At 30.3% G+C, this 26,715-nt stretch overlaps 1 protein-coding gene and 1 pseudogene across 1 annotated transcript in view; one reads left to right on the top strand and one right to left on the bottom strand.

Moving 5' to 3' along the window:
- Window positions 1-26,715, top strand: part of LOC129740087 (uncharacterized) — a 287,784-nt gene that overhangs the window by 142,096 nt on the left and 118,973 nt on the right. The window contains exon 4 of the mRNA XM_055731691.1: window positions 10,470-10,847. Coding sequence (XP_055587666.1) covers window positions 10,470-10,847 — 378 coding nt within the window. The remainder of the gene's footprint in view (window positions 1-10,469; window positions 10,848-26,715) is intronic.
- LOC129740743 (U4 spliceosomal RNA) lies at window positions 20,077-20,205 on the bottom strand (annotated as a pseudogene).

Below are 26,715 nucleotides of genomic sequence, written 5' to 3'. Positions count from 1 at the left end.
AACCGAACACCCATCTTGAACCGATATTCAGGTTTAGAAAAAAGATTTTAAAAAATAAGAAAAGAGATTAAAAAAATGACAAATTTTGATGCGAACATTTCGAACATTTTCAAAACTTCAAGTGATTGAATTTTAAAATTCAGGAAAATGTGAAAATATTCTTATTTATTGTTTTGGTTGATAAATACATAAATAAGTTTGTAATGTTTTAATTTTGTAATGTTTATGAACTAAGATTCGTTCATTTTGTTCAGTTTGATAGAAATCTCCTATACTGAAGACTTACAGAAGAAATATTTATGTAAAAAAAATTAAAAATGAAATGACGACAAAAATGACAAAAATGACAAAAATGACAAAAATGAAAAAAATTAAAAGAATGACAAAAATGACAAAAATGACAAAAATGACAAAAATGACAAAAATGACAAAAATGACAAAAATGACAAAAATGACAAAAATGACAAAAATGACAAAAATGACAAAAATGACAAAAATGACAAAAATGACAAAAATGACAAAAATGACAAAAATGACAAAAATGACAAAAATGACAAAAATGACAAAAATGACAAAAATGACAAAAATGACAAAAATGACAAAAATGACAAAAATGACAAAAATGACAAAAATGACAAAAATGACAAAAATGACAAAAATGACAAAAATGACAAAAATGACAAAAATGACAAAAATGACAAAAATGACAAAAATGACAAAAATGACAAAAATGACAAAAATGACAAAAATGACAAAAATGACAAAAATAACAAAAATGACAAAAATGACAAAAATGACAAAGATGACAAAAATGACAAAAATTACAAAAATGACAAAAATGACAAAAATGACAAAAATGACAAAAATGACAAAAATGACAAAAATGACAAAAATGACAAAAATGACAAAAATGACAAAAATGACAAAAATGACAAAAATGACAAAAATGACAAAAATGACAAAAATGACAAAAATGACAAAAATGACAAAAATGACAAAAATGACAAAAATGACAAAAATGACAAACATGACAAAAATGACAAAAATGACAAAAATGACAAAAATGACAAAAATGACAAAAATGACAAAAATGACAAAAATGACAAAAATGACAAAAATGACAAAAATGACAAAAATGACAAAAATGACAAAAATGACAAAAATAACAAAAATAACAAAAATGACAAAAATGACAAAAATGACAAAAATGACAAAAATGACAAAAATGACAAAAATGACAAAAATGACAAAAATGACAAAAATGACAAAAATGACAAAAATGACAAAAATGACAAAAATGACAAAAATGACAAAAATGACAAAAATGACAAAAATGACAAAAATGACAAAAATGACAAAAATGACAAAAATGACAAAAATGACAAAAATGACAAAAATGACAAAAATGACAAAAATGACAAAAATGACAAAAATGACAAAAATGACAAAAATGACAAAAATGACAAAAATGACAAAAATGACAAAAATGACAAAAATGACAAAAATGACAAAAATGACAAAAATGACAAAAATGACAAAAATGACAAAAATGACAAAAATGACAAAAATGACAAAAATGACAAAAATGACAAAAATGACAAAAATGACAAAAATGACAAAAAATGACAAAAATGACAAAAATGACAAAAATGACAAAAATGACAAAAATGACAAAAATGACAAAAATGACAAAAATGACAAAAATGACAAAAATGACAAAAATGACAAAAATGACAAAAATGACAAAAATGACAAAAATGACAAAAATGACAAAAATGACAAAAATGACAAAAATGACAAAAATGACAAAAATGACAAAAATGACAAAAATGACAAAAATGACAAAAATGACAAAAATGACAAAAATGACAAAAATGACAAAAATGACAAACATAAAAAAAAATTACAAAAATGACTAAAATGAAAAAAAGGACTAAAAAGGACAAAAATGACAAAAATTACACAAAAATGACACAAAAATGACACAAAAATGACACAAAAATGACACAAAAATGACACAAAAATGACACAAAATGACACAAAAATGACACGAAAATGACACGAACATGACACAAAAATAACACAAAAATGACACAAAAATGACAAAAATGACAAAAATGACAAAAATGACAAAAATGACAAAAATGACAAAAATGACAAAAATGACAAAAATGACAAAAATGACAAAAATGACAAAAATGACAAAAATGACAAAAGTGACAAAAATGACAAAAATGACAAAAATGACAAAAATGACAAAAATGACAAAAATGACAAAAATGACAAAAATGACAAAAATGACAAAAATGACAAAAATGACAAAAATGACAAAAATGACAAAAATGACAAAAATGACAAAAATGACAAAAATGACAAAAATGACAAAAATGACAAAAATGACAAAAATGACAAAAATGACAAAAATGACAAAAATGACAAAAATGACAAAAATGACAAAAATGACAAAAATGACAAAAATGACAAAAATGACAAAAATGACAAAAATGACAAAAATGACAAAAATGACAAAAATGACAAAAATGACAAAAATGACAAAAATGACAGAAATGACAAAAATGACAAAAATGACAAAAATGACAAAAATGACAAAAATGACAAAAATGACAAAAATGACAAAAATGACAAAAATGACAAAAATGACAAAAATGACAAAAATGACAAAAATGACAAAAATGACAAAAATGACAAAAATGACAAAAATGACAAAAATGACAAAAATGACAAAAATGACAAAAATGACAAAAATGACAAAAATGACAAAAATGACAAAAATGACAAAAATGACAAAAATGACAAAAATGACAAAAATGACAAAAATGACAAAAATGACAAAAATGACAAAAATGACAAAAATGACAAAAATGACAAAAATGACAAAAATGACAAAAATGACAAAAATGACAAAAATGACAAAAATGACAAAAATGACAAAAATGACAAAAATGACAAAAATGACAAAAATGACAAAAATGACAAAAATGACAAAAATGACAAAAATGACAAAAATGACAAAAATGACAAAAATGACAAAAATGACAAAAATGACAAAAATGACAAAAATGACAAAAATGACAAAAATGACAAAAATGACAAAAATGACAAAAATGACAAAAATGACAAAAATGACAAAAATGACAAAAATGACAAAAATGACAAAAATGACAAAAATGACAAAAATGACAAAAATGACAAAAATGACAAAAATGACAAAAATGACAAAAATGACAAAAATGACAAAAATGACAAAAATGACAAAAATGACAAAAATGACAAAAATGACAAAAATGACAAAAATGACAAAAATGACAAAAATGACAAAAATGACAAAAATGACAAAAATGACAAAAATGACAAAAATGACAAAAATGACAAAAATGACAAAAATGACAAAAATGACAAAAATGACAAAAATGACAAAAATGACAAAAATGACAAAAATGACAAAAATGACAAAAATGACAAAAATGACAAAAATGACAAAAATGACAAAAATGACAAAAATGACAAAAATGACAAAAATGACAAAAATGACAAAAATGACAAAAATGACAAAAATGACAAAAATGACAAAAATGACAAAAATGACAAAAATGACAAAAATGACAAAAATGACAAAAATGACAAAAATGACAAAAATGACAAAAATGACAAAAATGACAAAAATGACAAAAATGACAAAAATGACAAAAATGACAAAAATGACAAAAATGACAAAAATGACAAAAATGACAAAAATGACAAAAATGACAAAAATGACAAAAATGACAAAAATGACAAAAATGACAAAAATGACAAAAATGACAAAAATGACAAAAATGACAAAAATGACAAAAATGACAAAAATGACAAAAATGACAAAAATGACAAAAATGACAAAAATGACAAAAATGACAAAAATGACAAAAATGACAAAAATGACAAAAATGACAAAAATGACAAAAATGACAAAAATGACAAAAATGACAAAAATGACAAAAATGACAAAAATGACAAAAATGACAAAAATGACAAAAATGACAAAAATGACAAAAATGACAAAAATGACAAAAATGACAAAAATGACAAAAATGACAAAAATGACAAAAATGACAAAAATGACAAAAATGACAAAAATGACAAAAATGACAAAAATGACAAAAATGACAAAAATGACAAAAATGACAAAAATGACAAAAATGACAAAAATGACAAAAATGACAAAAATGACAAAAATGACAAAAATGACAAAAATGACAAAAATGACAAAAATGACAAAAATGACAAAAATGACAAAAATGACAAAAATGACAAAAATGACAAAAATGACAAAAATGACAAAAATGACAAAAATGACAAAAATGACAAAAATGACAAAAATGACAAAAATGACAAAAATGACAAAAATGACAAAAATGACAAAAATGACAAAAATGACAAAAATGACAAAAATGACAAAAATGACAAAAATGACAAAAATGACAAAAATGACAAAAATGACAAAAATGACAAAAATGACAAAAATGCCAAAAATGACAAAAATGACAAAAATGACAAAAATGACAAAAATGACAAAAATGACAAAAATGACAAAAATGACAAAAATGACAAAAATGACAAAAATGACAAAAATGACAAAAATGACAAAAATGACAAAAATGACAAAAATGACAAAAATGACAAAAATGACAAAAATGACAAAAATGAAAAGAGTATGCGATATCGATTTTTTATATAAAAGATAATAAGTGAACAGCCTTTTGTGTCCTTGTATAAATGACTGATTCTCGAAGCATTTTTGAATGCACTTTTAAAGGCACTTTTAAAGGCACTTTTAAAGGCACTTTTAAAGGCACTTTTAAAGGCACTTTTAAAGGCACTTTTAAAGGCACTTTTAAAGGCACTTTTAAAGGCACTTTTAAAGGCACTTTTAAAGGCACTTTTAAGGGCACTTTTAAAGGCACTTTAAAAAGCACTTTGAAAGGCACTTTTAAAGGCACTTTTAAAGGCACTTTTAAAGGCACTTTTAAAGGCACTTTTAAAGGCACTTTTAAAGGCACTTTTAAAGGCACTTTAAAAGGCACTTTTAAAGGCACTTTTAAAGGCACTTTTAAAGGCACTTTTCAAGGCACTTTTCAAGGCACTTTTCAAGGCACTTTTAAAGGCACTTTAAAAGGCACTTTTAAGGGCACTTTTAAAGGCACTTTTAAAGGCACTTTTAAAGGCACTTTTAAAGGCACTTTCAAAGGCACTTTCAAAGGCACTTTTAAAGGCACTTTAAAAGGAACTTTTAAAGGCACTTTTAAAGGCACTTTTAAAGGCACTTTTAAAGGCACTTTTAAAGGCACTTTTAAAGGCACTTTTAAAGGCACTTTTAAAGGCACTTTTAAAGGCACTTTTAAAGGCACTTTTAAAGGCACTTTTAAAGGCACTTTTAAAGGCACTTTTTAAAACACTTTTAAAGGCACTTTTAAAGGCACTTTTAAAGGCACTTTGAAAGGCACTTTTAAAGGCACTTTTAAAGGCACTTTTAAAGGCACTTTTAAAGGCACTTTTAAAGGCACTTTTAAAGGCACTTTTAAAGGCACTTTTAAAGGCACTTTTAAAGGCACTTTTAAAGGCACTTTTAAAGGCACTTTTAAAGGCACATTTAAAGGCACTTTTAAAGGCACTTTTCAAGGCACTTTTCAAGGCACTTTTCAAGGCACTTTTAAAGGCACTTTAAAAGGCACTTTAAAAGGCACTTTTAATGCACTTTTAAAGGCACTTTTAAAGGCACTTTTAAAGGCACTTTTAAAGGCACTTTTAAAGGCACTTTTAAAGGCACTTTTAAAGGCACTTTTAAGGGCACTTTTAAAGGCACTTTTAAAGGCACTTTTAAAGGCACTTTTAAAGGCACTTTTAAAGGCACTTTTAAAGGCACTTTTAAAGGCACTTTTAAGGGCACTTTTAAAGGCACTTTTAAAGGCACTTTTAAAGGCACTTTTAAGGGCACTTTTAAAGGCACTTTTAAAGGCACTTTTAAAGGCACTTTTAAAGGCACTTTTAAAGGCACTTTTAAAGGCACTTTTAAAGGCACTTTTAAAGGCACTTTTTAAAACACTTTTAAAGGCACTTTTAAAGGCACTTTTACAGGCACTTTTAAAGGCACTTTTAAAGGCACTTTTAAAGGCACTTTAAAAGGCACTTTTAAAGGCACTTTTAAAGGCACTTTTAAAGGCACTTTTCAAGGCACTTTTCAAGGCACTTTTAAAGGCACTTTTAAAGGCACTTTTAAGGCACTTTTAAAGGCACTTTTAAAGGCACTTTTAAAGGCACTTTTAAAGGCACTTTTAAAGGCACATTTAAAGGCACTTTTAAAGGCACTTTTAAAGGCACATTTAAGGGCACTTTTAAAGGCACTTTTAAAGGCACTTTTCAAGGCACTTTTCAAGGCACTTTTAAAGGCACTTTTAAAGGCACTTTTAAAGGCACTTTTAAGGCACTTTTAAAGGCACTTTTAAGGGCACTTTTAAGGGCACTTTTAAGGGCACTTTTAAGGGCACTTTTAAGGGCACTTTTAAGGGCACTTTTAAGGGCACTTTTAAGGGCACTTTTAAGGGCACTTTTAAGGGCACTTTTAAGGGCACTTTTAAGGGCACTTTTAAGGGAACTTTTAAGGGCACTTTCAAGGGCACTTTTAAGGGCACTTTTAAGGGCACTTTTAAGGGCACTTTTAAGGGCACTTTTAAGGGCACTTTTAAGGGCACTTTTAAGGGCACTTTTAAGGGCACTTTTAAGGGCACTTTTAAGGGCACTTTTAAGGGCACTTTTAAGGGCACTTTTAAGGGCACTTTTAAGGGCACTTTTAAGGGCACTTTTAAGTGCACTTTTAAGGGCACTTTTAAGGGCACTTTTAAGGGCACTTTTAAAGGCACTTTTAAGGGCACTTTTAAGGGCACTTTTAAGGGCATTTTTAAGGGCACTTTTAAGGGCACTTTTAAGGGCACTTTTAAGGGCAGTTTTAAGGGCAGTTTTAAGGGCAGTTTTAAGGGCACTTTTAAGGGCACTTTTAAGGGCACTTTTAAGGGCACTTTTAAGGGCACTTTTAAGGGCACTTTTAAGGGCACTTTTAAGGGCACTTTTAAGGGCACTTTTAAGGGCACTTTTAAGGGCACTTTTAAGGGCACTTTTAAGGGCACTTTTAAGGGCACTTTTAAGGGCACTTTTAAGGGCACTTTTAAGGGCACTTTTAAGGGCACTTTTAAGGGCACTTTTAAGGGCACTTTTAAGGGCACTTTTAAGGGCACTTTTAAGGGCACTTTTAAGGGCACTTTTAAGGGCACTTTTAAGGGCACTTTTAAGGGCACTTTTAAGGGCACTTTTAAGGGCACTTTTAAGGGCACTTTTAAGGGCACTTTTAAGGGCACTTTTAAGGGCACTTTTAAGGGCACTTTTAAGGGCACTTTTAAGGGCACTTTTAAGGGCACTTTTAAGGGCACTTTTAAGGGCACTTTTAAGGGCACTTTTAAGGGCACTTTTAAGGGCACTTTTAAGGGCACTTTTAAGGGCACTTTTAAGGGCACTTTTAAGGGCACTTTTAAGGGCACTTTTAAGGGCACTTTTAAGGGCACTTTTAAGGGCACTTTTAAGGGCACTTTTAAGGGCACTTTTAAGGGCACTTTTAAGGGCACTTTTAAGGGCACTTTTAAGGGCACTTTTAAGGGCACTTTTAAGGGCACTTTTAAGGGCACTTTTAAGGGCACTTTTAAGGGCACTTTTAAGGGCACTTTTAAGGGCACTTTTAAGGGCACTTTTAAGGGCACTTTTAAGGGCACTTTTAAGGGCACTTTTAAGGGCACTTTTAAGGGCACTTTTAAGGGCACTTTTAAGGGCACTTTTAAGGGCACTTTTAAGGGCACTTTTAAGGGCACTTTTAAGGGCACTTTTAAGGGCACTTTTAAGGGCACTTTTAAGGGCACTTTTAAGGGCACTTTTAAGGGCACTTTTAAGGGCACTTTTAAGGGCACTTTTAAGGGCACTTTTAAGGGCACTTTTAAGGGCACTTTTAAGGGCACTTTTAAGGGCACTTTTAAGGGCACTTTTAAGGGCACTTTTAAGGGCACTTTTAAGGGCACTTTTAAGGGCACTTTTAAGGGCAATTTTAAGGGCACTTTTAAGGGCACTTTTAAGGGCACTTTTAAGGGCACTTTTAAGGGCACTTTTAAGGGCACTTTTAAGGGTACTTTTAAGGGCACTTTTAAGGGCACTTTTAAGGGCACTTTTAAGGGCACTTTTAAGGGCACTTTTAAGGGCACTTTTAAGGGCACTTTTAAGGGCACTTTCAAGGGCACTTTTAAGGGCACTTTCAAGGGCACTTTCAAGGGCACTTTTAAGGGCACTTTTAAGGGCACTTTTAAGGGCACTTTCAAGGGCACTTTTAAGGGCACTTTTAAGGGCACTTTTAAGGGCACTTTTAAGGGCACTTTCAAGGGCACTTTTAAGGGCACTTTTAAGGGCACTTTTAAGGGCAGTTTTAAGGGCAGTTTTAAGGGCACTTTTAAGGGCAGTTTTAAGGGCACTTTTAAGGGCACTTTTAGGGGCACTTTTAAGGGCACTTTTAAGGGCACTTTTAAGGGCACTTTTAAGGGCACTTTTAAGGGCACTTTTAAGGGCACTTTTAAGGGCACTTTTAAGGGCACTTTTAAGGGCACTTTTAAGGGCACTTTTAAGGGCACTTTTAAATGCATTAAAATTGGAAAAATGCTTGAAAATTTCATCCCTTTCATTTATTCTGAATTTAGAACACTTATGTGTTAGTTTGCCTGTTTTCATTTTAGTTTGAGATTGGGAAATTCCTTGTTTAATTCTAAGTCAAACCACTTTTTGAAGCTATATCTCTTCAGAATTCATTCATTTAATAGAGCAGGCAATTTTTAACCTTATCCTGAATCTTTAATATTCATTCCATCCTTTTCAAAAATTAATCCGAACGTGTTAAGCAGAACGATGGCAGCTGTGACTTCCTAACCCCAGTTCACCCCTTCATTTTCTCACCAGCAGCAGCCCGTCAAGGGATATTTGTGATTGTAAATGTTCATGCTCGTTAAACAATGTTTTTAATTAAATTAAGTTTTGTAGCCGGCTTGGCTTGAATGGGAACACAATCTTGGTCAGAGGCAACTTTCAACGATGTCCTCCCACGCAGCATAAAAAAACAAACGGAACACATTTTTTAATTATTTGCCCTTCATCCTCGAGCAGGGTTTGCCTTGTTTTATTTTTTTTTGTAGGAATTGAGAAGGTCTGACTGGCTGACTGGTGGACACACTTGGCAGTAGCTGATTGGGGAACGAGAAATGGGTAGGAATTTGGGCGGGATTCAGAGGTCTGGAATCTGAGGTTTTATTCTTGACAGTATCAGAAAAACAAGTGAATGTAAACGATGGCAAAGAATGGGGAGCAGCTCGTTGGATAACAAGAAAAAACATGTTTTAACAATGACTTTGTGCCGGAATTTGCCACTACTTAGCCAGGCCGATTTAAACAGCTGCTTTAACGAAAGAGTGTCAGTTTTCAAGCCGAAGAAATGGCAAAGCATGGTTTTTATTTGACATTTTATGGTAATCATTATTAAAAATAGTCAAAATTGCCATAATTGTCAAAATTGTCAAAATTGTCAAAATTGTCAATATTGTCAAAATTGTCAAAATTGTCAAAATTGTCAAAATTGTCAAAATTGTCAAAATTGTCAAAATTGTCAAAATTGCCAAAATTGCCAAAATTGTCCAAATTGTCCAAATTGTCAAAATTGTCAAAATTGTCAAAATTGTCAAAATTGTCAAAATTGTCAAAATTGTCAAAATTGTCAAAATTGTCAAAATTGTCAAAATTGTCAAAATTGTCAAAATTGTCAAAATTGTCAAAATTGTCAAAATTGTCAAAATTGTCAAAATTGTCAAAATTGTCAAAATTGTCAAAATTGTCAAAATTGTCAAAATTGTAAAAATTGTAAAAATTGTCAAAATTGTCAAAATTGTCAAAATTGTCAAAATTGTCAAAATTGTCAATATTGTCAAAATTGTCAAAATTGTCAAAATTGTCAAAATTGTCAAAATTGTCAAAATTGTCAAAATTGTCAAAATTGTCAAAATTGTCAAATTGTTAAAATTGTCAAAATTGTCAAAATTTTTAAATTTGTCAAAACTTTTTAAATTGTTTGAAATTGTTTGAAATTTTGTAATTGTCAGAATTCTACAGAATTTTCAAGACTGACGATGTTGATGAGTGATATTTTTTGGGTCAGATCACAACACACTCTCTGGAGCCACTTTTGGATATCACCGCTTCATCAGCCAAGATGATCGCTTTGTTAAAAAAAATGTTTATAATATCCACAACTTCAACGAAACTAATTAGTCAACCAATTAAGATGAATAAAAAAAGTCTATCACTAATCGCTTTGTTTTGTCGTTCGTTTCTTTTTTTCGCAGATAATCTCAAGTCGGATCAAACTCAGTCCTACCAGCAGTATCAGTATCATCCTTACTTGAACAATAACGTCATTAGTAACAACAACAACAATAACAACACCAACAATAACCAGCAAACAACGACGTTGAAATCAATCCCCCCCGATTTGGCGCCACAGGGGGACTTTTGCGATGGCTTTCTGTCGGAGGCAGGAAGTAGCACAGGCACAGGAAACGGATCCGGAAACGATAGGCAGGCAACAAACAATGGCTCCCGAGCCATTCCGGGAGCAGTAGCTCCGGGAATTTTGAATCCTTGCGATCGGAACAAATTTTGCGGTAGCCTGCCAAACCATCTGGATGCGGACGATGCCTGCGAGGCGATTTTCAAACAGAACGGTGAGTTTTGAACTTGTTGGAATGAAAGGCTAAATACTTACTAGGCGGGATGAAGTTTAAATTTAACAGACTTCATACATTTTTTCCAACTGGATTATAATTAATGTAATTTGAAGCAACAAAAAAAAACCTACAAACTAAATTTACAATTCCATTGAAAATGAAAAAACCTTTGGCCCAAGAAATTCTTTAATTTTTGAATGCTGAAAGATAAACCTAAAAATGAATGCTTTTTTTGTAAGAAACAATCTAAAAAATCGTTTATCCTTAGATCTGATTTGCAATCAGGCGCGGAGGGGGGAGGTAAGGTTTGCGATTTTACAAATTTTCAAAAATCGACCAACAAAAAGAACTTTAATATTATTTGTAAAAACGATAATTTTAAAATAGTGCAAGGGGGGAAGGTGCAGAACACTGCCCCTTCTCCTTCAATTTGATCTCATTGAACTAAATCCGAGGTAAATATTGTGTAAAGTTTTCTAATTAGTTTAGCTTAGCTTATTTGACTACTCATATCCACCTTAAACTGTTGAGCCCGTTTGTAAAATTTTCTAATAAGAGAAGAAAAACGTATTTAAACCATTTTTATAAAAATTTATTTCGATATCCTTTGATACAACTTCAATCTGCGAATTTTTTATTTTCCTTGCAAGAAAATCTGAATAAAATGATGATTTTCTTATGTTGTTAAATATGTTTTGAGAAACTGATATCTTGAGCTTTTTCATATCAGCGCTAAGTTGACACAACGAAATTTGATTTTTATTTTGCAACTATGTATTCATTTTTCGTATAACAAATATTTAAGCTCAGTTTTTTTTTATAAAAACTGCTATGAATTGAAAACCGATTTTCGATTTTTTTTATTTTTCTGTTATATTTTTTTGAATAATGATTTGGAAATATCGTGTTGCTTTTTTATCCTGAAATTCATTTTTCATTGTGAATTAAAGTCAAAGAATTTGTTTTGAAATTCAAATTTAATTCTGATTAAAAATTGTGATCTATGGATTTGCTCCTACAGCAAAAAAATTATAATCAAGGCGAAAAATTGTTTTTTATTTATTGAAGGACACATTTTCCCCAATATTCTAGAACAATTTTTAAGAAACAATGGAATAATCTTTAAACGAAGCATTAATTACTGATAGCATGAGTCAAAAAATGTTCACATTTTTTTATGTGCAAAAAACTTTAAAACTGATTTTGATGGATTCGGAAGTGCTGAAGCCAAATATGCTTATAATTCCTATACAACAGCTTTTGATTCTGAAATTAAAGTCTTACATTTGAAAATATGTAAACATTAATTTAGTAATTGTGTGCACTTTACAAAAAATTGTAAAAAAATTACAATGATGTTGAAAATGAAGGTTTTGAAGCAATGATCAACTTTCTTGATGACTGAGGATCATTTTGACTTCTACGATAAATTTACTAAAGTTTGATCTTCAATTTTATTCCAGTTCTTTGAAAATTCAAGAATTTAACAAACCAAAAATCAAAATAAATCTTAGACAATTTTGAAAGCAAAATGTTTTGCAGTCTTCAACAAAACTGTTAAATAAATTCAAACCTTGAATACTAAAAACTTTAAAACGCCCTTTTATGATGTCAGAACTAAGGAGTGTATTCGAAAAAAATGCAACACTTTTATTACGAATAACTTTTAAATAACATACATGTAAATTGATCAAATTGTTAGTGAAGCTCCCTAGAAATGTAATGTTCACATGTTCACATGATCCTCTTGGCTTCTTTGAACGATTAACATATAATCTTTAAAGGAATAGTTGATTTACAGCTGTTTTTGAATCTCTCACAGGGGCTTTCCTGATTTTTTGGAGATCCTGTCCAAAAAAAATTATTCAATGACCTTCTGTATTGGACGATATCTCAAAAACCATCTGACAGAACGTCACAAAATTTGGACATGTAAACATTATACTGCTATGTAGCTTCACTAAAAATTTTATTAAATTTTATTCATGCATACAGAAGTTATTGATAAAACATAGTGTTGCATTATTTTTTCTCCGAATTTACTCCTTAGTTATATTTTTTCAATTAAATTTTCTTAAAATATAACAAAAAAAATTTTTCTTAGAGCTTTGCATCTTTGAAACAAGAAAATCTAGGCAAAAGATGCATTCTTCATTAAATAAAGGATAATAAACTTAAATAGGATTTTATGTGGTAGTTTATCATCCATGATTGACTGTTTTCAGTAAAAATAGGTAATTTTTGAAATTTCCACGAAACATAGCACCAAACTAGAGTTGACTGACAAAATCTGACGAAATATTCGAGTTCATGATGCCAAAATCTTTCAAAACTAGTAATTTAATCACATGCATAAAATGCTGTCATCTTGTGTAGCTAATATTGTTCTTTAATGTAGAGTCTAATCAGCTGCAATTCAAATAATCAACTTTTTTTTGTCAAATCCTAAATTGGATTATAACTGTTAATTTTCGTTGGACGAATGAGCTGGATACGAAATTGACGATATGATTGGTGTGATTCTAGAAATCCAGCCGCATGCAGAGCTAAAATTTTTAATATGATTTTTTAATTTAAAACAAATACAAAGATGAATTTCGCGAAATAATTCATTTTTGAGCTTTGTAAATAATTTTCAGTTATAGCTGATAATGAGTTCAAAATCTGGGTTATGATACTGATATCAAAACAGGATATTTTTTTCAAATTTATATACATTACTTGCGTATCAATAGGATGCTGATAGGAACAAGAAATTCGTCCGATAATTGAATACGTCCAATAACTAAAATTGTGCTAAAATATCAATATTTACGAATTGGAACACTTTTTGTTTGGTAGTCGCATTACAGGCACAGTTGTCCGATTACAGAGCTGAGCAATTGCAGATTTCCGGAGAAAACGTTCGATTATAGAGCATCCTCTATCAATCCTTTAAAACGCCCGACTAACAAACTTGTCCGATTAAAAACATCCAAATATCGAGCAATCATCATTTAATCTGAAATGAAAGTTTGGTTACAATACTTTAAATTTGATATTAACTTCATGATTTTTCTTCGAAAATTATCGTTAAGATAGCGTCAGAAATCTGTTGTCTATGTTTGAAATAGCTATTCACAGTTAGTTGCACATTCTGGAGTTATTCATTTAAGAAAAAAGTCTATGTAAGGTAAAAGAAGAAATTTGAACCCCGTCTAATGGCGGGGATGGGAAAAACGACAACAAATCGACAAATGTATTCAAAATTTGAAACCGAAAAAGTACTAAAATAAAGTTACATAACATAGCCCATGTTGTTTTACAATTTAAAAAAAATTAAAAATGTTTTTGAACGATAAAGGTTTTCATGAAACTGAAATAGAATATAATAAAAAATAAGCATCCAATAATTCTTCAGCGGAAAAAATGAGGAAAAATTTTGAAAAAAAATTCAAGAGTCTACCGACAAGGAGAACTTCTAAATATTTATAGAAGGTCGAGCGTTTTCATGTTTTTAACGGTTTTTCCCTGCTTAGGGAAGGAGGGGGTGGGGGGTGGTAAGACCGCCCATGTTTTTAGGGTCTTGCAACAAGCATTGGCGCCCATATGAACAAGATTTTAGAAAAAAAAAAGATCTTTTTATTAAGAATTATTGCAAGAATTTCACCAATAATAACTTTTTCAAAAATAATAGATTTCATTAATTCGGGGAATAAATTGGAAATAAATAGATTACATTAAATTTTAATTCTGACTCGAATGCTATGAAAAATAATTCAAATGTGTTTAGGGCAAGGAAGCAGAAAAATGCAGCCAATTGCTGATGTAATCGAATATTTCAACAAAAATTGGTAATAAATTAAGAGTAGACATCTGATTTCCATACATTGTTTAAAACGAACACACACATATAGAATCTCAGTGAAACTTCATGTTTCTTTGAAGATATCTAATTTTCTTAATTCTAAGGCGTACATCTTTCAAGGATAAGATGGCTAGCATCTTACAAATATTAAAACCACCGACCTACAGAAAGTGTTCTATGTATGCCGTGATCGGGATTCGATCTTATGACCTCTGGCTTGGGAGATTTGAACGCTATCCTCTAAGCCACGGTTAGCGGTAATTTTGTATTTTTTTTTTTTGTTGAAATCTCTTGCAGTTTTTGAAAAAAAAAAAACGATTAAATTATCATATCATACCATGTTTTACTCAATTGTTAATGTTATAATTAGTTTAAAACTTTTTATTTTTTATGATTAATGATGATGTTTTTCACCTTTTCTCACATCATCAGTTTGTATATTTTTTCTTTGAATGTTTGTTTCTCTTCAGTCATTGGTTAAAATTTAGGTATTGAAGCAGTTATAGCTAAAAAATCAACTATCTTCACTCTCCACTATTGAAAATTGGCTCAACATCGCTGAATACACGGGTAAAAATTAATGCTCCTAAACCTATCTACTTCAACACTGATTCGAAGAGTTAAAAAAATGTGATTGAATTGTTTCCAAAAACTACATCAAGATTTTTCTAATTTTTTCCTCGAAATTGCCAAAAAAAAATTGGAAATTGTCTTAAAATTATTTTAAATATACATAGATTTTTAAAGTATTCGATTTCGTTTTTTAAAAATTTTATTGAATTTTCTTATATCGAATACCCCCAAAATTTTTCAAAAAATTTCTCATTATGTTGATTTCCAACTTTTTTTTACCAATATTTGTTTGGATTTTCTAATAAATTTAAATATCTTTTCTCACATCCAATTTATTTTCTAACCTGATATCATAAAAATGTTTTAAATTTATGATTATCAATTTAACAATAAATTTGCATTTTAATAACCACAATCACTATTTATAAATAAAAACATAAAATTCTTTCTCAATTATGATTGAAACCTTAAATGGATGGTATCTCAAACTTTGCTTAGTTGTCAAAGTTAAAATTTGTTTGAATATTTTTACTTTTTCTGATTCATGATGATGTGTTTCATCTTTTTCTAATCTCATCGGTTTTAATATTTTTTTTTATTGATTGTTTGTTTCTCTTCTGTTATTGGTTTCTTGAATCTACATTTAATCGCTTGAGTCCTTTTTCCAAATTTCTTGACAAGAAATATTGGTTGTTTAATATATTTTCTCAAAATTTCCAGAACTTTAATTAACCTCTCATCTGTCCCTGAAATTTTTACCCTTTACAGTCTCTGGAGTGTCAATTTGACACTCCTGACGAAACACTAGAAAAAATTGCCATGCATAAAAATCAAAATAAAAAATTTGGAAGGTAGAATTATCTTACAATATTGAAAAAAAAAACCAAAATATCTCTTTTGTTTCCCCTATTTTCACGAAATTGATTGTTTTCAAATCCTCGTAAAGTAACACAAATTTGTTTTTCTGATAATATTCAGCGTCAACACTTCATATTTCCGTTATTCAAAGTCTAAGAAGAAAATCTGAAAAAACATACTTCGGAAAAAAGACTGTAGATCAGCTACGGAATGCTTAGAAAAAATTCACTTAATGTCCAAGGAAGCTGTAGTTAAAAGTTTTCTGTACTTTATATTCAATGAACCGTCAAAATTGTTAAAGTAACACCAGATAAATTTTAAAAGGAGGATTAAAAAGTTGACGTATTTTGGTCCTTTTTCGCTTTTTTAGATTTGGTAAAAACGAGATACAAAAATTTTGACGAATTTTCAAAGAAAGCTGTATTTCAAAACTTTGTCAATTTGCAATTTCTAAGATTTTCTTAGTTTCAAACTCAAGTTTTCACTGTGTTTTCAGTATTTTTACGCGAAATAACCGTAATTCATCTATATTCGCCAGAAAGGTAATTTCATTCCAATTTTAGTGATGTAATTACTTTAACTTCCTCGGACACTTAGCGATATTTTTTTAGCATTTCGTAGCTGATCTGAAGTCTTTTATCCGAAGCATGTTTTACGGATTTTTTTCTTAGACTTTGAATAATTTTTTACTAAACAGAATTTCGTCTGGAAAACATATTTGAGTTACACTATAAGGTCTCTTCAACTATAAATTTTGTTTAAATCGGCTGAGAAATATGAAAGATATAACGGTTTTAAGCGAGGAGTGTCAAATTGACAATTTTGTTTAGCTTGCAGGGTGCGTTCATAAAAAAGTAATGATGCAAAATTTAAGGTTACAAGAATTCATCGAGAGTCTTCAAAGATTTTTTTATATTTGCACCCGAAAAAAGTTATAAGCCGTCAAATTTCCAATTGTGTCATATTGACACTAACGAACGGATTAGGGTTTTAAAAAATCCTAAATTCCTAAATCAAGTATGAAGTTTATCTAGTTATGTCATGACTTTTCAACATTGTTTTGTCCTTGTATGTTTGAGAGCAATTTTTTATAATTCTTTATTTGAAACGGCTCATAGAATTAAGTTTTAAGGAGCCAAACTCGCTTTTTTGTTTTAACAATTGTTTTCTTAGCTGAGCACTTTTTTAGAAGAAAAAAGAAGATAGCAAGGGAAATTTGAAAAAAAAAATGGAGCTATAGACGAAGATTGACAGCTTTTAGAAAAAGGTAGATTTCAAACATGTAGTTCAAATCTAGCACAGCTGTTAGAGCAAATTTGTTTTATTGTGTATTTTTAATGCCTTATTCCCCTTCTAGTTATTTTTTCCGTCAAATTCCTTTTCTCCATTTTTTATATACTCATTCGAAAGTTTTTTTGTGTGAAAAGGATTTTTCATCATCTGAAAATGCTATGCTATTTAACAAATTTGATAACTTTAAAACAATTTTGGTTCGTTTGAATTTTTTTTTCTAAAAAATATTTTAATTATTATTATAAAAAAAAATAAAATTACTCAAAACAGGATATGACGAATTGTTGAATGAAGCATAATTTTGATTATATTATTCTGAACAATGTTAAAATGCTTTCTCAAACAAAATCCAACAAAAGAAATCCAATTTAATTCAACTGTTAACTTGTACCTATCGCACTATTTTAATCTTTTTCATAGTAAAATTTACCTTAGCAAATCTACCACAAGCCTCGAGTTCAATTTCTTAAAACAAAATTTGGCGCCCAAATCCCTGTTTATTTTCATTGAATGAATGGGTGTCCTCATAATAACTCAACTTCAACCAGCAGTGACCGCAATCAGTGTTCATTCCGGTCAGTTGACCATCATGAGACCAAAATTGCATTATTATCAAAAGAGGAACAATTCAAATACGAAATCAAGTGGTCCAATCCACAAGAAAAAGCAAAAATAGTAAACAAAAAAACATCAACAACAATAGCAAGAACATCAGAATACAATGAGCGTAGGACAATCCGGAAAATAAATAAGTATAAACAACAACTTCTAGCAGGGGGGAAAATCGCTCAAAGATGGGGGAAGTTGTCTTGAGGAGAAACGGAAGACGATGGCCGAACATCCCATTTGTGGCAAAAGGATGATGATGATGATGATGATGACGATGATGGTTATGAGCAGCGTGATTGTCCAAAACAAATAGGGACAGAAAAATGAGCGAAGAAAAAACTTCAAGAAAACAGAAATACACAATTCTTTTTCTTCGAGTTTACTAGCTTGCTTGCTTGCTCCATAATAGTACAACTGCCATACCAAAGTGGTCATATTTCCGTACCACATCACACAGTCTCTGTAGAGAAACAGGGCGGCTTCAAGTTTGTTCGAAGACAGTTTAATACACCCAAAGCAACGTGGAAATATTTTAGGCACTTCTATTGAATAAAAATTTACCATTTATGTCAATAAAAATTAAGGCGAAAATCAAACCTAATTGGAAATGACAATCTCAAATTTTTCACTGATCATCGAAAATGAGGGCAACAATTTATTTCTTGTGTTCATATCCACAAAAGCTTGTGGAAAGTTTCATTTTTCCTTTCCCCACAGGGGGGTTTGAGAGCTTTTTATGAAGATTAAATCCAGGAATAGTTCTGCACAGTCTAGCAGGAGGCAGTGGATCAGTTTTTGATTTCTACTGTTCTCTCGGATTTCGGGTTTAAGATGGTTTGGTAAACCGAAGTAAAACTACTTTGAGACGAGGTCACAATACAATGAATCCATCCAGTTGTATTTGAATTCAATTAATTTTAGTTCCACTTGGTTTTTAGATTTTTTTCGTTTGAATATATTATGCTTGCAATCAAATAATTTTTGGAGTCTTGATTTGAAAAATATTTAATTTTTGACAATTTTTATCATGATTTTTCCTTTTAATTCAATTATATTTTGAAGGTGTTTTTCTGTGGGCTAAACGTTGTAAACCAGATTAAATAACATTCTGACAAACATTTCTGAATAAATGTATTTATGAATAATTAAAAAGTAAATTGTTAAGGAATTCATAGAAAAAAACTGAACCTAAACACTCTTCTTGATTTACTTTTTATAAAAAAGAGCTACATGTCTTCTGAGTTCAAAATTAAGTGCCCCAAATTTTTAAGGACATTTCAAACCTGCGCTGCTGGCTAAAGTTGTCTCTAGGCCTAGTAAAAGGTCCCTACCAAATTTGGGCCAAATTCAACCACGGAAAGGGGTAGCTCGACGAGCGACGCATTTTTGAATTTCTCAAACCCTGGGGTCTAAAAAGCTACGCTTCGGTTCAAAACTCATCCATGATTTTTGCAAATTTTTTCAGTAACGTTGACATGAGCAAATTTGAAGTTCTATGAATATTTTGTACTGGAAAATCAACATCATTTTGTTTATCTTCTGGAACCGAGCCTGCTAGTGGGTTTTAGGTCAATTTGAATATTCTTTAAAGAAAATTTCCCGCTTTACAATTTTGTCCATGATTGTAACTTAGTATCTTATTATCAAGGCCGAATAAAGGGGGGGGGCAAAAGGGGCAATTGCCCCGGGCCCCCCGACTCAGGGGGGCCCCCGTGGAGAAAAAGTTTTAACATTACTTTAATCATACTGCTTCAATTTCTACAAATCTATGGAAAGAAATTAAAACTAGAAAATTGGAATGAATATTGAAACATAACAACTAAAGGGGCCCCCTAGAGTAAGCAGTGAAGCAGTTCTTTCGCATTTTGCGGGCTGAGAATATCAAAATCTTGGAATCGAAAAAAAAATTTCAAAATTCTCAACCCAAAATCTGGACAAAAATAATATAAACCGAATATAAAAACAATAAAAAAAAATTAAAAAGAATATGAGGCTAAAAACCTTAAATTTTTATTTTATTTTATCGAAACATGTCAGTCAGGATTTTCTGTACAGAACAGGAAAAATTAAGGAAAACATCTCCTCATTCTCAAAACATGCAAACTTCTTTTCAACTAGCAATGATCGGACCTCGGTAGAACCTCATTGGTTACGATACCGCCACTGCGCAAAGCTATATATATACAAACGTCTTGCACAATAATAATGCACTAAAATAGCAGCTTATTTCGCCAAAACTGGCTCACAGTGCTAAGAGAAGCTTCATGATAAATATTTCAGAATTATACCCGGGTAGAATCCGGGTTAATACCGGGAATTATTATAAACTAGCTGATTTTACCCGGCCTTGCTCGGGTTCATCAAAATATAAATCAAAATGAGTTATTTGATTTTTTGACATTTTTGAAGCTTTATATTCATTTTTGTAAGTTATATTTTTTTTTAAAGTTTTGATTGAGATTATCTACTGTGTTTATCGATTTCATATTATTGAAAGACTTATAGTTATGAGGTTTTCTTTAAAAGAAATTTTAAATAATTTCCCTTGTATGCTATTAATTCTATCACGAAAAACATTATTTATCCACCATTTTTAGGATACTTCAATAGATATGACAATATATTTTTTTTATTTTTAAACTAGCTGACCCGGCAAACTTTGTTAAGCCTATAATTTTTGAGTATTTTTTTTTTATATTTTAGCACTGTTCCTTAGTCAGCCTTTCTTTCAAGTGGATACCTTTGTATTAGAATAAAAAATCCAGAATTATGGTTCGTTATTCGAATTTCATTATTTTAAGTTCATTCAAAAAACCGCTAATGGAATGGAAAATATCATACATAAATTTATATTCAAAACCGGCAGTTCGTGACACAAAAACGCTCATACGATTTGCTCTAATAAGTTCGCTAACTTTTGTTTAGCGAACTTATTTTCTTGTTGAGGTAGCGTATCATAAAGTTCTGCAAATGATCAGTTCCGGTAACTTAAGAACGCTTAATCTATCAAGTTTCAATTTAGTTTAGTCATCATTCCTATTCAAAAACCTCTATCTGATAAAGTATTTAAAAAATGTTGAAGATTGATTTCATCAGAAAATAGATCTTTTTTGCTGGATTCGTCATAAATAGAGTTGTATTTTCGATGTGTGTTAACTTCTGTATTTAAGTACATTACAGTTTTATTTAAACATGGTCGTCAGAATAGAAAAATTACACAATGGACCTGGAACATTTAAAAAATAATGAATATAAAATTACATTTAATTTTTTTTAATTATTTCAAATGTCTTTTTTCGGACTTTGCACTAAATACACTAAGTGAATCTTATTGTGAATTAACAGAGCTGAGTTTGACAAATATTTAACAATTCAGAAAAATTTACTATTCATTTCATTTTACAGCAACACTTTTCTAATCAATATAATGTTTGAAAATGTCTTTAAAATTTGTGTCATTATTATCTTGTTTTCAATTTTAAATTTATAGTTTATGATCGTAAAATAAGAAACTGTAATCCAGACAGTTGACAGACAGTTTAATTGTTTATTTGAATCAATATTCTAAATTTGGCTTTATGAATCTAGATTTTCAGTTATTTAAAACGTTAATTTAAAAGCTGGATTTTCGTTGATCTTGATTTTATTGTCTTTGGTCGAATTTAAGTGTTTATATTCTTTAATTTACTTATGCTTGACAGATTATTTTTTTAGATCTGATATCTGGTTCGAATTTTTTTTTTGTATTTTTGTGTATTGGTTCAGATTTTTCTCTATACTTATATGTTAGAAATTTTAGGTGGCATGCTTTTTACTTAAAATTTAATTCTTTTATTCTTTCAAGTTTTTAGGACTTGATGATATTATTTATTACGATCCTTGTTTCTGACTTTTGAAACTGAGAGTTGGATCTAATATCAAGATAAAGTCCTATATGGCTAAAATTTTCTAAAGTTCCGATTAACCATTGAGCATGAAAGGTAGTGTGGATTTTCCAATGTTTCCTGATCCTCCAATCCGTTTTTATGATAATGATTCTAATTACTTGGATTCACAAAATTAATAACCTTCAATTCTCAAACTAACTGGATAAAATCAACAAAAAATATATTAAGGTAATTTCTTACCAGCTATATGACCTTCTATTGGTGTTACCAAAACTCATAAAAAATGATTTGATAATGAAATGTTTCAATTCAATCTCAATAAGTTGTTTTGCGTCTATTGGAAATTTTACAGCCATATTGCTTGAGTTGCTAAAAGAATACGACATTTCAAAAAAATTAACGGTGAACGAACAAACATCTAAAAAAATCTTAGAACTGCCTTGATTCTGATGCAAAAAATTACAAATTTTGTCAATATTCTTCGTACACGCTTTGCTATGCTTTGTAGTTGCGGAACCCCGTAGGAAAAATCACATCCAAGTATCCATTTTACTGGTGCCACGTGAAAAGTACACTTGCAACGAAAATGGGCGCCAAAACTTCCTATAGAGAGATGGATGAACATTAGTAAGCCTTGATTGCTTTTGGCGCCTTCCTACTCTGGGTGATTCGAATGAAAAAAAAAAAAAGGAAATTGGGTGCCATGACTTTTATTTGATACGAATAAAAACTAAAAAATAATTTTCAAATTCCACAAAAACATTTTCGAAAGTATCTCTCCGTTGTGTTATTCTTCGCGTAAAGACGAACACAACAAAAAAAAATCGCATGCAAATCAGATGATCCAGTGAAGAGTTTTGCGTGTTCGCACATTTCTGTATGGTCTGTCTCTCTCCCTGTTTTATATATATAGACTAGCTGACCCGGTGTGCTTTGCTACACCTTCCAAAAATGAATTAAATTTGTTAAAATAATTGAAATTTAGTTTTATTTCCTAGGCAGCATTTCAAACCCAATTTTCCCATAATCTAGAAGCAAACTCGTTTGAAGGAGAGTTGCAACTGGAGTTTCGAATTTCAGTACAAAGATGATTCCATAATACTTTCTTAAAATTGATCTCTAAATTAGTTTTTCATGATCTGAAACTTTGACTCTTTTTTAATAAGCTTCAAAGAGTTTATAATGATGTCAAAATGTATGTTTTAATGATTTGACTTCCAGTCCTTCCCCTCTTCCAATGCAAGAAGTCCTCACGATATGCCAAAAAATCATTTTAAATATCTAATTGAGGCAACATTTATTTGTCTGAGCAGTTTTGATATTATACCAAATTTAATATGAATAAAGACTTAATAAATGCCTTCTTCTTGCCAACTTCACCCAGAAAAAAGGAGGGTCTCAAATTGGTTAATAAGTTTTCAAGCTATACAACGCAATTTATATGGAACTCCCTATGTCCCTTTCTTCTCCACACTGCAATGCAGAAAGGTCTATAACAATCAAAAAAATATCTCGTACCCAAATACCGTCCCATGTTAAAATCATAAACTTGTAAACATGACACATTACAACTTGAAGTGATGCCAAACAGCACTTGTCATGTTATGAAATCTTACGATTTTTTATACTGCAATTTCTATATTTTCATTTGTTTAAGCAAAAAGTGCACATTAAATTCATATGGATAACCTGTAACCCAATGATTTGAGGAAAAGAATTATTTTTAAAGGAGAATTTCTTTTGATTTTTGTTGTTCGACTGAGTCACAGCAATTTTTCTCTTTTTTTCATGCAGGACCATCAGCAGATCAGGCTTTTCAAGATTCAAACTTACTGACCTTATCTGTTCATTAACAATCGATTGAAGATCAGATTTTCAAAAATGGAATAGATTGTAAAAAAAATCTGTTCATGCTTCTACGGTGGTATGAATATTTTCAAAAAATGTTCATGTAAACATCATACATAACCTTAAAATGATGGTTTTTATGCCGAAAAGGGTAACAGTTATCAAAGTTTATTTTGCTTCCATTTTTTTTAATTTTAATCTTAATTTTGTTTCAGATACACCGGGGTTAGTGCAAACGGATTTTACCATAGTTGAACTTTTATAAATCATGAAAAATATGTAAATCTTTAAAACAATTTAATTTTTGTTTGTTGTTTAACTAAATCATTTCTAACAAACCCTTGTTGAAAGAAAAATATGCAAAAATGTTAACATTATTCGCGTATGTTTAGGCCAGTGAAAACACAGTGCATTTTCTTAACTTATTCATTCATATATCTGCAATTTTTCTGCAGTATTAATAAATGTTTGGTACTCCACTTTTTATGAATGTTGTTTTGAGCAAAAGACTTTCATTCACAAAGACATTTAATTATTTTGTACATCCACTTCAGATTCAACACACGGGATACCCCTCACTGACCTTTCTCACATCATGCTGAATCATTTTGGAGAGGAAGTTCATTAAAGGTAGATGATTCATGGCTCGAAGGCGCGTTTTAACTTGAAATGACAGAAGTTTATATTATTTCTAACACTCATATTAAAATTTATCAAAAAAAAATTCTGCTTCCACTGGATTATCAATAAAAATCTATTATTTATTTATTTAAGAGTACAGTGTTATTCGGTGAATGATAAAAATAACTTGAGTTTATTTAGCCAGATTGTTTATCTGGGCCTTAAAATTTATAGATGAAGAAATTATTTACATATTTTTTTGTAAAAGTTGAACGTTTGCACTTGCTCTAGTGTACCTTCTCAACTGTAGATTCTTCAGGAGAATGCATATCCTCACTATTTGTTATGAAAAAGTGTTTTTTTATTGATAACATTCACTTATGCTTGCAAAAAATCAAAACGTTATCTGAATTCGGCCCCTAAATACATCATTCCTCTATTTCGAAGGACAGGCTCTGGTTCAGTTCAGTGTTTGTTCATTTTCATCGGATTTTGTTTCTTCAGCTTCAGTTAATTACATGTTCAAAAAACGAGTTTGTTCTATTTCTGTAGAAATCATCTTATTCTTTTTTTGTTTTCGAAATGAATCAAAACTAACCTTCTATGCAATATTGGATAACAAAATAGTATATAAATCTTCCCACTTTCTTTTTTTTTTTTCAAACGTCCACAAAGAGTCGTACAAATATTTCAAATGCATCAGAAATAAATTCATATTTTTTAGACAACAATTTCTGCTTTATTTAACACGAAATCAAAAATTTTTTAATTTTTAAAACCGTTTATTTGGTTGTGATTCGATCGGCAAAATATCAATCCGGATCACATCTCGGCGTCATTCATTATCATGTGCTGTACAAATGAGCTAGAAATCAAGAAGAAAAATAATCTCACCCAGGCTTCATAGTTCCACCACGTGCATTGAAAATACTCTTAGTTGAGAAAATACGCGCCCAAATGTTACCATTAATCAGTATGCTATGCCATGGCTACTATCTTCTAACGACGTCTGTTCGCGACGCCTAGACCTTGGAGACGAAAAACAAACCGCCTAAGGGAAAAAAAATTCTCGAGAAAATGGTAGCCATGACTTTTATTTCATTCAAATTACTACAAATTCAGTTATTACGGATAAATAATGCGACTTTTTGTTATTTTTATTCGATTTAAACCGATTCGCATGCCTACAGAATATTCTAAAAATAATTTCATTCGATTCGTTTGAGTCATTCTGGAGGAGTAGTACTACAAACACCGTTACAAGAGAATTTTATATAATAGATGAGAAAACTGTTTTTTTATCTTTCCTATCCCCCATCTAATGAAAATCCCGCTTTTCAGCATGAATGATCTCCCTGTTAAGTGGTATATTTAAGTTTTATTTACTTAGAAACTTCTATAAAAATAAACTTCCGAACCTCGGAGGCTCACTTTGCATGTTTCCAATTGTATGTGTGTTTTTTTTCGCTATTTTATTTCACACTGATTTATGATAAGTTTTTCTTGAATGTTGAAATTCCTACTAATAGTTTTTTAAGTAATCGAAAACAAATCATCTCGGAACCAATATCGCCCATTTTATAATATTATGATAAAGGTTGTATTTGAGTTCTATTTAAATTTTTCTTTTTTTGGACACAATTAGGCCGCAGCAAATTTCAAATCCTTCTTTTGTCACTCGGAGTTGGAAAATCGCGGGGGGGGGGAGAGGGGGCATAATAAAACATAATGCCAAAAACAAATAAATTGGAATAAATTGCACGGAAGCTTGTATGCTACAAAATTTTATAATTTGTCATTGCACAAAACCTATGAATCAAGAATTAAAAAGGTGAAATAACTCCAGTCAGTCTTTCCATTCTTTTTTGGTGTTGTAATCTTTAGAATATTTGTTTTTTTTTTTCAATTAACTCAAAATACTTCAAACTTTATTTATTTCCCCTTAGGGGCCGTCCATTAATGATGGGGGGAAGGGGGGTTTTTGAATTTTGTGACAATTTGTGACATGGGGGGAGGGGGGGGGGGGTCAGCTTAAGCGTGACATCACATATCATCACAAAAAAAAAAGAAAACAGCAAAACAAAAACAAATAATTTTTAAACTGCGACCCAGAGATGGGTCTTGACTCAATCATTCAGTCAGCGAAAATAAATAATTTTAACAAATAATGTTATCCTAAATTCAATAAAATTATAATTGCACCATTCATTTAAGGAATAAGGCTATGATCATTTAGTATCCGGGCATTTACAAACGTGTGTATTTTAAAAACTATTCATTTGATCGAAAAACTTTCTATGGAGAAAATGAAGGTGTTAATATGACATTT

Source organism: Uranotaenia lowii, chromosome 1 (genome assembly GCF_029784155.1).
Source record: "Uranotaenia lowii strain MFRU-FL chromosome 1, ASM2978415v1, whole genome shotgun sequence".
Classification (NCBI taxonomy): Eukaryota; Metazoa; Arthropoda; class Insecta; order Diptera; family Culicidae; genus Uranotaenia; species Uranotaenia lowii.
This window is presented reverse-complemented; position numbering and strand designations above follow the sequence as displayed.